Consider the following 13,952-nt stretch of genomic DNA (forward strand, 5'->3'; position numbering starts at 1 on the left):
TGTACAATTTCAATTCCTCGACTCCCAGCAACAACATATGAACTAAAATTCTAGAATCGATGAACTATAATTTTAGCATCTATGAACTAAAATTTCAGAATCGATGAACTACAATTCCAGAATCGATGAACTATAATTCCAGAATCAATGAACTAAAATTCCATAATCTATGAACTAAAATTCCATAATGAATGAACAACATAATGCTGTTGTTGGGAATCGAACCTGATTTTTTTTAAGGAGAGACGCGCGTTTTTAATATAACGACGTCGTTTTTGCATACGGATGCACAACATAACTACTCCCCTCGATCACATCTTCGTTTGAGTCGATGTTGTGTTTTGGGCTGGCCGATCCAACAATAATGCTAATTATAGAAGTTGTTTTGAAATACCTTGTGGTCTAATGATATCAAGTTGAACTCCACATGGAAGGTTGTGGGTTCGAGACTCAGTGGAGGCGCTATTGACCTGCATTGTAATTTTTAACGAAGTAAGAACATGGTAAGATAATGGGAGTGTTATAAATATATGATTTATACTTATCTAATGAAAGAGGTAGACCATTTTTTCTGGAGTAAATACCCAAAATGGTCCCTCGACTATAGCTAAATTCACAAATTGGTCATCGACTTTTAATTTTAACCAATTAAGTCCTTAACTTTATAATTTTAACACAATTTGGTCCTCTGTCTATTTGACCATTTGTTGACTGTGATTTTTGAGGATATATATGCAATTTCATGGTTCATCGTCGATTTTTTAAAGTTCTGGTTGCATTTCCAGACCGCACTGTTACATTTAAATCCACTGTCAAAAAGCAATCTACCAAATCCGGTCGCCTTTCTTCATCCTCCCTTTGGATTCAATGTAGTTGAGTTCGTACCAGAGCGAAGAAGACGACGTGTTTCCAAACCAGTGCAACGTCATCCTGGAGGCCTCCACGTGCTCCGACGAGAGCTGAAGGTTCTTCTGGAGATCGTCGATCACGGTCAACAAACGGTCAAATAGATTGAGGACCAAATCGTGTCAAAATTACAAAGTTAAGGACTTAATTGGTTGAAATTGAAAGTCGAGGATCAATTTATGAATTTAGCTATAGTCGAGGGACCATTTTGGGTATTTTACTCTTTTTTCTGAGTTTCTTGATTTCTTTAATTTTTACAAACATTTTCAATATTCACTTTTTTCATTTCTTCTATTATTATTGACACAATTACAAATTGATATTTTATAAAATTTTCTCAATTATTAAAAAAAAAAATAATGATTTCTAGAAATGTTAGGATTGTTGTAATATTGTTGATTACATGAGGTTCCTATTCCTAATCCTAATCAAAATATTTAATCCCAAAAAGAATTGGACAAGCAGTATCATATCCATTAAGTTGTAAAATTTGGACGACGTATCCTATTCCTAATCTTAATCCTAATCAAAATATATGTAAGGGCTATAAATAAAGTTAAGTAGCCAGGCTTGTAGCTTTCAGTAGTATATCATATCGATCTCCTTCAATTCATTATTGGTTCCATCGTATCATATCAATGGCGACATATGTACACTATCAACCCAGGATCAGACGATGTTCGTTTGAGTCGACGTTGTGTTTTGGGCTGGCCGATCCAACAACGCTGCTAACTATAGAAGTCTTTTTGAAACTCGAACGGTTGATATTCTTGAGAAATCGGCGGGGCGAGCTTGTTGATTCCTACGAGACAAGCTCCGTCTCCTACGCTTGTTTCGATTCTCCTAGGTTGTCGTCTGAAGAGTACTTGAGAGACCAAATTCGTCTGCGGCTGCCGGGATTGTCTCCCTCCTCATACACCAAGCTTTCCCAACGAATCTCGCGGAAAGTTGCAGTTGCCAATAACAATGGTGGTACCGGTGCAAACAAAGTCACGGCTTTTGTGGAGATTAAGGAGCCACATATCCAACCAACAGACGACGAAGACGATGACACGGGCATGCGGGTTGATTTTGATTATAATAATGATGATGGCGGAGTAGTCATATACTATGAAAACGATGATGAGGACGACGAGAAGCTGCTAAGGGGTTTGAGTTGAGATGAGATTAACGGGTTAAAGCAAGAAAGTTTCAACAGTGGTACTGCTGTAGATGAGGAATCATTAATGTGTTCGATTTGTTTGGAAGAGTTCTCGACGGGAGTTAAGATTACGCCATTGCCATGTTCTCACACCTTTCACCATAACTGCATTGCTTCGTGGCTCCAGAAACATGCAAGTTGCCCGCTTTGCCGATTCGACATCTCGCAAGAATGCTCATCACCATCTTTAAATGTAGTGTTAGCGCAGCTATAAATGAAATCATTTGATGTATATTTTTTCTCTTATACGTACAACTACTGCTTGTGAAAATCATGTCAGATCTTATCATTTAATAGGTCTATGACATGACAAAAAATAATAGACCTTAAATGAAGTTAACATACATTTTAATGTTAAAGTTTAATTTACATAAAGAAAAAAAAAATACTAATGTCAAATAATTAGAAATAAGATTAACAATTTTTAACAATTTTACATGCATACACAATAATAATCATTAAAAAAGATTGCAAGTGCTTTTCGAAATGCAAAATATCAATAATTGTATCAGTGCGTTCATAAATAAATAATTATAATTTATAAAAACGAATAATCAATTTAAAATCAAAGAAACATATAACAATAAGATTTATACAACAAAACTTACAAATTAAATAGGGGTAGAGTATGTTAAAAATCTTTTTGATTGAGCGAGAAATCAGAATACTTCAAAACGTAACACGTTAAACATATTTATAACAAAATATAATACACACTCAGATAAAATAGTTCAAATAGAAAACACATTATAAATCACACATATTATATATTGGTATGATATTTATAAATACTTTTTCTTTTAGCTGGGTCAATTTCAAGTTTTTATAGAGTAATTTGAGTCACAATATATATTTCATAAGAAAAGTAAATTAAATTATTTTTAAAAAATAATTGAATCACAAAATATGTTTCATATAAATTACTTAGCTTTATTTTCTAGAATATAGGGAAAATTTATTAAAGGGATAATCAATAGCTCTTGATCACTCGATCTCTAAAGCTACAACATCTTCTCCACTACTTCCTGCTGTCTTTGCATCTTCAATATATCAATTAATCACTAACAGACGAGAAGAAGTTTAAGAGCTTATGCATGAAAGAATAGATTATGTGTGAACCATTTTCAAAGTTTTGCAAATTATGCACCTTAAGGCGCAAACTTATGCACCTTAAAGAGCAAAATTTTGCAATTGGAATTTTAGCTTCGTGGTTTTAAAATTTTACAAAATTTATGCACCTTAAGGTGCAATCTTATGCACCTTAAGAAGCAAAAAATTATACAACTGGAGTTTCAGTTTTGCAGTTTCAAAGTTTTGTAAATTTATGCACCTTAAGGTGCAAACTTATGCACCTTAAGAAGCAACATTATGCATGCACCTAGAGTTATTTCATCTTCACAGTTTCAAAGTTTTACAAATTTATGCACATTAAGGAGTAAATTTATGCACATTAAGGTGCAAATTTATGCACTTAAAGTTTAGATATAGAGAAAGAATTGAAGAATAGAGCTTTGGTTTCATGCAAAGAGCAGAAGACGGTTAACAAAAATGTTTATAGATATTATGAAAATGACAAAAAGCCCATCCCTTAATTAGCATTCAAAAAAAAAACATAGCCTTTTTGTCATGACAACCAACTTCTCTACCCTCGTAGTCTGCGGGTAGGGGTTGGTGACGGGATATTTAATGAGTATACTGTACCATTACTGCCTTAGCTTGTTAGATTAGTCATTAGACCCGACCTGAAACACATTTGGATTGACCCAAAGCAGTCAAAACAATCAACACGGTAAGTTGGTAACGGTCAAGAGTGAAGCAGGAGAAGGTGGAACGGTTCTTAAATTCCAATGCACTTATAGTAGGACACCGACTCATCAAAGAGCAGTTATGTAGGAGAGCATACAACAATTACTGAGAAGCTTTGACACTTATGGAAGGGAGCCGTTGCACTTATTAGGAGGCCGTTAGTACCATTATTGTAGTCTAACAAGTAGGGGAAAACACGCTTTGGACCTTGTACACTCTACTTAATTCATTAAATCATCATCAAGACCGTCTACAAGAAAAAAAATGAGACGTATCAAACCACTCCCCGCAACCTGACATAGAAAAGGCCTCCCGAGCAACAATATGAGCCGCAAGATTTGCAGATCGCCTTACTGTCAATCATGTACTATTTTCCTAGACTAGTTTTATCACACGAGCTTTTTTTTATGATAATTTTAACGAGGTAGGAGCATGGTAAAATAATGGTGAAATGAGAGTGTTATAAATATATATGTTTTATACTTATCTAACGAAAGAGGTTGACTATTTTTCTGAGTTTCTTGATTTCTTTATTTTTTTTACAAACATTTTTAATATTCACTTTTTTCATTTCTTCTAATATTATTGACACACAATAACAAATTGATCATTTTGTAAAATTTTCACAATTATTAAAAAAAAAAGTTTTTTCACACTGCTGATTATTTCAAGTGAATGTTGGGAATGTTGATTACATGAGGTTTCCTATTCCTAATCCTAATCAAAATATTTAATCCCAAAAAAATTGGACAAGAAGTATCATATCCATTAAGTTTTAAAATGAATTTCGACTCGGTTTCCTATTCATAATCCTAATCCTAATCAAAATATAAGCAAGTGCTATAAATAAAGTTTAGTAGGCTTGTAGCTTTCAGAAGTATAAATACAATCTCCTTCTTCAATTTCCATCGTATCCTATCATATATTCATATTCATATCATATCATATCAATGGCGACACATGTACACTACCGACCCTCGATGAGAATTTCGTTTAAGTCGACGTTGTGTTTTGGGGTGGCCGATCCAACAACGGTGGTAATTATTGAAGTTGTTTTGAAATACAATCGGTGGATATTCTTGAGAAATCTGCAGGGCCAGGTTGTTGATTTCTACGAGACAAGCTCCGACTCCTACGCTTGTTTCCATTCTCCTAGGTTGTCCTATCGTGACTTGAGAGACCAAATTCGTCAATGGCTGCCGGGATTGTCTCCCTATTTATGCACCCAGCTTTCCCTACGAATCTGCGTAGTGTACGCGCAACGAGTTGCGCACCGCTTCAATGGCGACAATGGCGGCGGTGCATACAAAGTCACGGCTTTTGTGGAGATTAATGAGCCAGAACTGCACTCAACGCTAGATTACCAAGTACCAGATTACACGGGCGTGCGGGCTAATTTTGATGATGATGATGATGGGGTAGTCTTATACTTTGGTAATGATGATGACAATGATGATGAGGAGGAGTTGAAGGTGCCAAGGGGTTTGAGTTTGGAAGAGATTAACGGGTTGAAGCAAGAAAGGTTCAAGAGTAGTGGAGAGGAGGAATCAGTGATGTGTTCGATTTGTTTGGAAGAGTTCTCAGCGGGAGTCAATATTACGCCATTGCCATGTTCTCATACCTTTCACCATAACTGCATTGCTTCATGGCTCCAACAACAGGGAAGCTGTCCGTTTTGCCGATTCGACATCACGCAAGAATGCTTATGACCGGCCATCTTTAAAAGTGTTAGCTAGTAATGAAATCATTTGATGTATCTTTTTTGTCTTATACAACTATTGCTTGTCAAAATCATGTCTCATCCATCTTATCATTTTATAGGTCCATGACAAAAATTAATAGGTCTTAATTACTTGAAGTTAACATATATTTTAATGTCTAAAATTTAATTTACATAAGAAAAAAAATTAAAATTTATAATCTCAAATAACTTGAAACAAGATTCACGTACAAACTTTTAACAATTTTACATACACAACAATAATTAATTATATAAAAAAACTCTAAGTGTTTTCGTAAATGTAAAATAATCAATCTTAATAATTAAATAATTATAGTTTAAAAAATCAATTTAAAATCAAATAAGCTTACAAAAATATCATTGTTATCCTAATAAATAATACAAATTAATTAGGATAGTTCACAATTTTAGATTTCAATATACAAAATTACAGAACTCAATATTCACAATTTTTGAATTCTATATTTACAATTTTTGAACGCTATATTCACAATTTCATAAGTCTATATTTACAATTAAAGAACTTTATATTCACAATTACATAAAAATCATTGGTTGATGAAACGGTGCCACTAACGACACATTTATTTTAACACGCGCGAACTTCATTGTTTTGACTTGAGTCCACCTTGCAAGGTGGACCCGCGTCCATGGCATAACAATGGCCTATCATAACTGGCCTAAAAAAAAACCTGTTTGAGTATTGAGTTGCCTAATGAAGTTACGCAATTGTGAAGTAAGTGATAGGATAATTACCAGACCCCGGATGGTCGGTAACAAACCCTATGCCCTCGGGGATAACGACCAGACCTGATCTGACCATGTTCCTTGGCTTCCCAACCACCCAAGTTTACTGACCTTACCGATGAATGAGCCTGCAAGTCCCCTAGGGGCTGGTATAGAGGACCGACCAAGCAACTGAGCCCCGCTAAGTACCTTGGCTTGTCAGGAATATTGCAGCACACATCAAAATCGTTTCGGCCCCGGTCAGAGCCCGTGCATTATCACTACGTGCCCTCCATGCTGAGAATCCGGGATTTGTCTCCTCGCCCCTCGCATAAATACCGCATTTATTTCTGAGGGGGGACTTTTCACCTACTCGACACCCGTACTATATGCCCGGAAACTACCGACCCAGTGTCGAAGGATCCCGAGCGTAAGTACTTTGTTTACAATACAGTATAGTAGAATACCCCGTCGTATATACTGTATCAGTAAGAAAATGAAGAAAAATAATGTTCCTCGAAGGAAAGAATTGGGAAATCGAAAGACGTTTCGAGAAGGAATGAGACATCATAATATGTTCCCTGAACAATTAAGGCATTAGAAGATATTCTCTCATAAGATTTTTTTGTTTTTTAAATTTAAATTAAGGATATAATACCAAGATTATGTGGTCTAATGGTATCCGGGTTGGACTTCCATTTGGAAGGTTGTGAGTTTGAGCCTTAGTGGAGGCATTATTGGTTTTTTATGTTTCTGTAGGTTGAGAAAATATATGAACAGAAAAATCAGTTTTACAAATATTTAATCTATGAATAAAGTTACAAAAACTTTCTATAGTCTCCTTCATTACTATGGTTTTAAGAGAACATAGAAGGGGATTTTTTTACAATAATAGCTAGTACCATCTGAACTCCTTCGAGTATGTTTGACAAACCTAGCTGAAAAGGTAGCTGAAAGCTTAAAAGCTATAAGCTAGATTTTGAAAATTGAAGAACTGTTATGCTTAAAAGTGTTTGGTAAAATTAGCTTTTTGATAAGCTGATAAATGTAAAAAGACAAAAAAGGACATCTTCATAAAATTTAAATTAATTTGTTTACCTATTAAACTTTAACATTTTGTTTTAAAAAAGAATCAACATTTTGAAATAAATTAAAATTAATAGGATAATCATGATCTAGCATCCCATAACGAAGTAGTAATATTGTTGCGAATCTCCTCCAACTAATAATAATAATAATAATAGTAATTGATGGTTTTAGGGTTTTTTGGGTCCAAGGAGGTCCAACACAACCTTTGGTCGGAGGATACACCTCTCAATAATATTTATGTCTAACTCAGAGATAACAACAGTGCTCAGAAATTCTTTGTTATTTTCCACTCCTCCGGGTGTCCGAAAAATGTCTGTCTTTTACAAAAATGGAGAAGCCTTTATATAGTGGCTCCTCCTCTGCCGACTTGAAGGCCTTTAATGGCCGACTTCAAGGCTAATCAAGGTGTGGAGCCGTTGGATGCCATTACTCGGTCAACCAACGGCTCTCCTGGGCTTGTAATAGCCCGACCGGGTCATGTTTTTAATGCTTCAACGACTCTCTTTTAAAGGAACCCCTTTAATGCCCTCAACGGCTCCTCGAGCCGGGTCCTTTCCTGGGCTTGGGCCTCGGCCGACTCCTGGACTCGACCTGACTACTCTTTGGGCTCCTCTCGATGCTGGCCCACTTCTATTTTCTTTGGGCCCCTGTCTCTTGGGCCGGGGTCCTTACCCCATCAACTAGTCCCTCACTTTTCCATACCCGGTCCTCCAACCTGGGTTGGGAAAAGTAGCAACCGCTTGTCTCCGTTAATTACCGTATCCGTGCCCTGAATAGCCCTTGTAACGTCCGAATCATCAGCCATCCTCTCCGGATCTTACGGAGCCGTTGGGATTCTTTCATCCAGGCTTGGCACCTATAAATGGCCTCCTTCCTTCTCTCTTATCCTCACGAGTTCATCATGGGTCGCTCTCCCTTGAAAGGGAAGCGAATTGACTTCGGGTCTCCTTGGCGTCCGCTGCCTTCTAAGCGGACTCGACCTGAGAGGGAAAGCAAGAAAAAAGCTTCTCGTCTGGCTCCTCGGAGATCTCCTGCTGGTGCCACCTCCTCAGCTTCGCAGCCGCCGACCCCACCTCAGCGAGAAGTCGTGCTGCCTTTGTTTCGTCCGCCGACTCCAGCAACCGCCAGGGTGACTTCTCAGGATGGATCCTTTATGGAGGTGGCCGTCCCTGAACAATTGACTTTCAAAATGACTTTCTCCATCCCGCTGGACGACCTGGACGGGCCGGTCACGGGTCTTATGGATGACGAGGATTACGCCCGCTACCTGGAGGCGTATCCGGATGATGAGGAACCCATTCCGCCGCCGCTCATGCCAGCTTTTTGGGACTCATTCTGCCCCTCTCCCCCTGGACCATCGGGGGGATTCTTTGGGGGCGACTCCTCCTCGCCTGGCGAGTGACCTTTATGTACCGGGGTCGGTCATAGCTCGGGGGAATCCTTTTAGGAGCATATCCATAATTTGTAATAAGCTCCTTGCTGCTTGTACCCTACTTTTCCATAATAATAATAAAAGCGCTATTTTCGTTTTGCCTTGTGTTTTGTCGTGTTTTGTTGCGTGCCCATTCGGACGACTGGTCAAGGAGTCGGTCACATCGTCAGACTCTTTTCAGTCTGACATCTGCAAGATTCCCCATAGCTCGGGTAAATCCGATCTTTTTTATGTTGGCGTGCGAATCTTACTCTTCCCGGGCGGATCTGATGGAACTAATCTCTGACAAAGATTCTCATCATCCGTCCAATCCGGCTCAGTTATACCAGTCCCCTCCGTAATTATCGCCTAGATATTCGCCTTTCCTGGGCTATATAAAGACCCTTCATAGTTGATGCAAATCGCAACACTCTTCCTTTTGCGAAAGCACGGCGCTATGAGTTACAGAGATGGTGATCGTCGCTGGTCCATTCGCAACAAGGAGCATGCTCACCTGGAGCATCTGAGGCAGAAAAGGCTGGCTAACGGAGGTCGTCTGGTGGGCGACTCGGCTTCAGACCCTATCGTGGTGCCTCCGGACATGCTGGACCTGATGTGCAAGGAGTCTATCGATGTGGAGATGGAGCCTGTGGTGGAGGATCCCGGACCAGAGGTCGGGAACCCTGCTCCCGAGGAGGAAGAGGTGTGGGAGGTTCCTCCGCTTTTCGGCGTTGCCATGTCGCCGAGCGCTCTGGAGAGGCCTTTACAAATGATTGACGATGGGAAGCCGGCCGTGTATCTGGACGAGATGCCAGAGCCTGAGCCAAGTCCTCTTCCATTCCGCCCCCAATACTTCCTAGAGGGTCCTCCGGCTGCCCGCTCGTCGACAGAGAAGGAAGCCAAGCCATGACTCTTTTTTTCTCTTGTAATTTGCACCGGCCGAGTCCCGGGCCTTGTAATCTTCGTGTTGATTTGAATAAATAGTGTGCTTTTCTTATCCGACCTCGCAATTTCTTACTATTTTGTCGCCCGACCTCGGATCCGTGAGACGGACCCCTAGTCTTGCTATGGCGAGATCCTCCTGTCGAGGGAGTCGCCGAGTCTGATCGCCGGCCCCGCGACCGGAATTTCTTCGTGAGCTCGGCCGATATCGTTTGATGGGCCGGGTTCTACCGAGTTGCTTCTAGAAGCTTCCAGCTCGTATCTCGTGGGCCCAGGGGCCATGGCCCACTACGGGCTTCCGGCTTAGCAGGCCGGGTCATGTGACGTTCGACCCTAGCCTAGGGCAGACGCGCCGTCTGTGAGCTAACCCTAGACCTGAACCGTCGCCCCGCCTTTTGAGGCATTAAATGCGGCGTCCCTTCACGTCTCGTCACCTCCGGCCCCTCCAACGAGAAGGTGGCACGTGGCCGCCCTTTGAAATTCTTACCCTTCAAATAGCCACTTCGTCTTTCTTCCCACTCTCTTCTCCAGTCTTCCTTTTCAGTTTCAACTTCGAGCTTCTCCGGCCACTCTGTTCCTCCTCCAATTTCCTTCCTGACCTAGGTAATGTCTTCTTCCTCGCATTTTTCTTCTTCTCGTCGTTACTCGGTCGACAACACCGAGGCGACTTCTCCCTCTTCTTCTTCTCCTTCTTCGTCTTCCTCTTCTCCTCCTCGTCGTATGGAACTTCCGGCGGACGTTCCATTGACGTCCTCCCTCCGCCGTACGGAACTTCCCTCGGACGTTCCATCGACATCTTCTCTTCCTCCGACCCCCTCTTCTTCGGGGGCGGTCACTCCGCTAAGCCCCGCTCCTCTAACGACGGTGGCGGCTCTGCCGGGTGGCGTTATACGGCCGCGGGGCAAGTTTGATCCAATCGTCCGTTCCTCCGGGCCACCGTCCGTCGCTACTGCGGCGGATCTGGAGATGGCCCAGTATCTTCTTGGGCCCTCGGCCATAGTCCTTGCTCCGGAGGGCCGGCAAATTTACGACCCACCCGAGGGTTGCGTCGGTATTCATCTACACTCGGTTGCCTTTGGCTTCCGAGTTCCTCCATGTCCTTTCCTCTCTCTTTTTTACCGCCATTATAACTTGGTTCCGGGCCAATTAGCGCCCAATTCTCACCGACTCCTCACTTGCTTCATCAATCTCTGCCACTGGTGGTTGTGCGAGCCGGACCTCGACCTGTTCCGGTATCTTTTTACCGTAAACAAGGTCGGCTCGCACTCGCCGGGCTTCGTTCAAGTCGCCGCTCGCCCGGGGCGACAGCTTTTCGAGGGGTTGTCCGATTCCATCAAGGATTGGAAGCTCCTTTATTTCTTCGTCCGCCCTGCCCTTTCTTCTTTCACTTTTCCGACCCTGTGGCCGGCCGCTCTGTTCAAGCCTTGTCCTCGACGTGCCGTTCCTTCCGACGATGCGGTCTTGGGCGGCGAGTTCTTGAAGGGCTTCGGGCCGTACTCCGTCAAGTACTGGTCCCGAGTCCGGGCCATGGCTAAGCGTGGCTTGCTACCGGAGGGTGCGGCCACCGTAGGTAGTCTTCGTTACCCCTCATTCTTTTCCTATCTAGCCATATTCCGACTCGGAACACCTCATGCTTTCTCTTTCCTTTTTGCAGGTCCGTACGACTCCGACTCCTCCAGCTCCGACGAGGCGTTTGAACCGACTCCCGAGATGGCAGACAGAGCCGAAAAGATGAGGCGTCGGCTGATCCAACGCTCCTCCGGTACTGCTGCCGCCTCTTCTTCTCTACCGTCTCCAGCTCCCAGGCCGACTCCTCCTCCTCCTCAGAACGTGGTGGATCTGACTCCGTCGCCAGTGGTGTCGCCCACTCGGCAGCCACCTCCTCCTCAGACAGAGAGCTCCGGCTCTAAGCGCCCGGCTGTTCAAACTGACGAGCCGGCTCCAAAAAGGATCCGGCTGTGCCATGAGGTAGAGGAGGATGCCCAGATCTGGATGGGCACCACCTCTGTCCGTAAGTGGTGTGCTAACGTCCTTCTACCAAAGGACGTGGAGGCGACCCATGCTCTGGGGGACGGGTACATCCTCGAGGCCTCATTGCGCCAATCGTACCGCGTAAGTGTTTCCCACTTGACCTCCCCTTCGTCCTTTCCTTTCATTGCCTGACTCGTGTCTGTTTCGCAGAACCTCACCTTCCAGATGGAGATGAGTAAGCGGTTGCAGAACTATTTGACCGACATGCGGTCTATGTCCAACAAGCTACGTCAGACGGAGGAGGCCTTTTTGGAAGAGCAGGCGAAGCACCTCAAGGTGGTGGAGGTGCACAACTCCGAGATGCTGAGGGTTACTCGCCAGTGGGAGGAGGAGCGAGACAAGGTGGCGACGATTGCTGCGACCTCTGTCGAGGAGTACAAGAAGTCGGCCGCCTTCGAGGCGGAGGTGAAGGCGGCGATAGAGGCTCGCCAAAAAGAGATCGCTAAGGAGTGGCTGTCGACGCCGGATGGCGACGAGTTTCTCCTGGACCTGGGCGAGCGCGACTATCGCCTCGGCTTTCGCGAGGCGCAGACAGAGATCCATGCTGCCTTGCTGGTCCGCGACTCCTCTTTCACTCCCGAGAGCTGGGGCCTCAAGCCCGTGATAGATGCTCTTCCGGCGACTGAAGGACAGTCGGCGACTGGAGACCCGGCAGCTCTTCCGGCCGCCTCTGATCCGGCGACTCTTCCTTTAGCAACACCTCCTGAGCTCGCCGAGTCCTCTCTTCAGGCCGTGGACCCTTCTTCTGTTCCCCTGACTGGACCAACGACAGGGGCCCAAGTCGAAGGGATTGATGTCGACACCCCCTCCCCCGTAGTTTAGGGCTGTTCTATTTGGGGATAGCCCCTTTTTTTGTAAAGGCTGGCCTCCTTTTCGGGCCTTTTTTAATGAAATTCCCCCTTTTTTCCTTTTTGTATTATCTTGAGCTCGACGCTTTGTCCTTTAACCTAATCTCTTTTAACTGCTCACCGAGTCCTTCTGTCAAGGCGACACTTCACGGCTTTTCCGCAGGCACGACTAAGGGTCCAGGCCCTTGTTTCCCGTCTTTTCTTGTCGAGTCCCTCGGTCGAGGCGTCCCATCAGGCTTTTTCTATCTCAGAAACAGTTTAGGGTCAGCGCCCCGTCGTTTCTCTCAATACTCGCCGAGTCCCTCAGTCGAGGCGACTCCTGTAGGCTTTTCCTCGAAAACATCTAAGGGTCTGGGCCCTTGTTTCCTATCTTTTCTTGCCGGGTCCCTCGGTCGAGGCGACCCGTTAGGCTTTTTCTATCTCAGAAACAGTTTAGGGTCAGTGCCCCGTCGTTTCTCTCAATACTCGCCGAGTCCCTCAGTCGAGGCGACTCCTGTAGGCTTTTTCTCGGAAACGTCTAAGGGTCTGGGCCCTTGTTTCCTATCTTTTCTTGCCGAGTCCCTCGGTCGAGGCGACCCATCAGGCTTTTTCTATCTCAGAAACAGTTTAGGGTCAGCGCCCCGTCGTTTCTCTCAATACTCGCCGAGTCCCTCAATCGAGGCGACTCCTGTAGGCTTTTTCTCGGAAACGGCTAAGGGTCTGGGCCCTTGTTTCCTATCTTTTCTTGCCGAGTCCCTCGGTCGAGGCGACCCATTAGGTTTTTTCTATCTCAGAAACAGTTTAGGGTCAGTGCCCCGTCGTCTCTCTCAATACTCGCCGAGTCCCTCAGTCGAGGCGACTCCTGTAGGCTTTTTCTCGGAAACGTCTAAGGGTCCGGGCCCTTGTTTCCTATCTTTTCTTGCCGAGTCCCTCGGTCGAGGCGACCCATTAGGCTTTTTCTATCTCAGAAACAGTTTAGGGTCAGTGCCCCGTCGTTTCTCTCAATACTCGCCGAGTCCCTCAGTCGAGGCGACTCCTGTAGGCTTTTTCTCGGAAACGTCTAAGGGTCTGGGCCCTTGTTTCCTATCTTTTCTTGCCGAGTCCCTCGGTCGATTAACTGTAACCCATGTGCTTTATTTAGATTTTTGGAATCCTTGAGCATGTACACGGCCTATCCTTTTCTACTGATAGAACCTTTTCAAATGGGTGGCGTTCCATATGCGATCTATGAGCTTGCCTTCCATGGTCTCTAGCTTATAGGTTCCGGCTTGG

General features: G+C 43.8%; 1 protein-coding gene across 1 annotated transcript; it reads left to right on the forward strand.

Annotated features, from left to right (window-relative positions):
* The first annotated feature begins 4,863 nt into the window (after positions 1-4,863).
* Positions 4,864-5,622, forward strand: LOC109187344. Its single transcript, XM_019337533.1, has one exon. The coding sequence runs from the start codon at positions 4,864-4,866 to the stop codon at positions 5,620-5,622; it is 759 nt and encodes a 252-aa protein (XP_019193078.1).
* The last annotated feature ends 8,330 nt before the right edge of the window (positions 5,623-13,952 follow it).

The sequence above is a fragment of the Ipomoea nil genome, unplaced genomic scaffold (genome assembly GCF_001879475.1).
Source record: "Ipomoea nil cultivar Tokyo-kokei standard unplaced genomic scaffold, Asagao_1.1 scaffold1421, whole genome shotgun sequence".
NCBI lineage: Eukaryota > Viridiplantae > Streptophyta > Magnoliopsida > Solanales > Convolvulaceae > Ipomoea > Ipomoea nil.

Excerpts from the sequence above, each read along its gene's own strand:
- LOC109187344 (XM_019337533.1), top strand. The coding sequence starts at position 4,864 with ATGGCGACACATGTACACTACCGACCCTCGATGAGAATTTCGTTTAAG.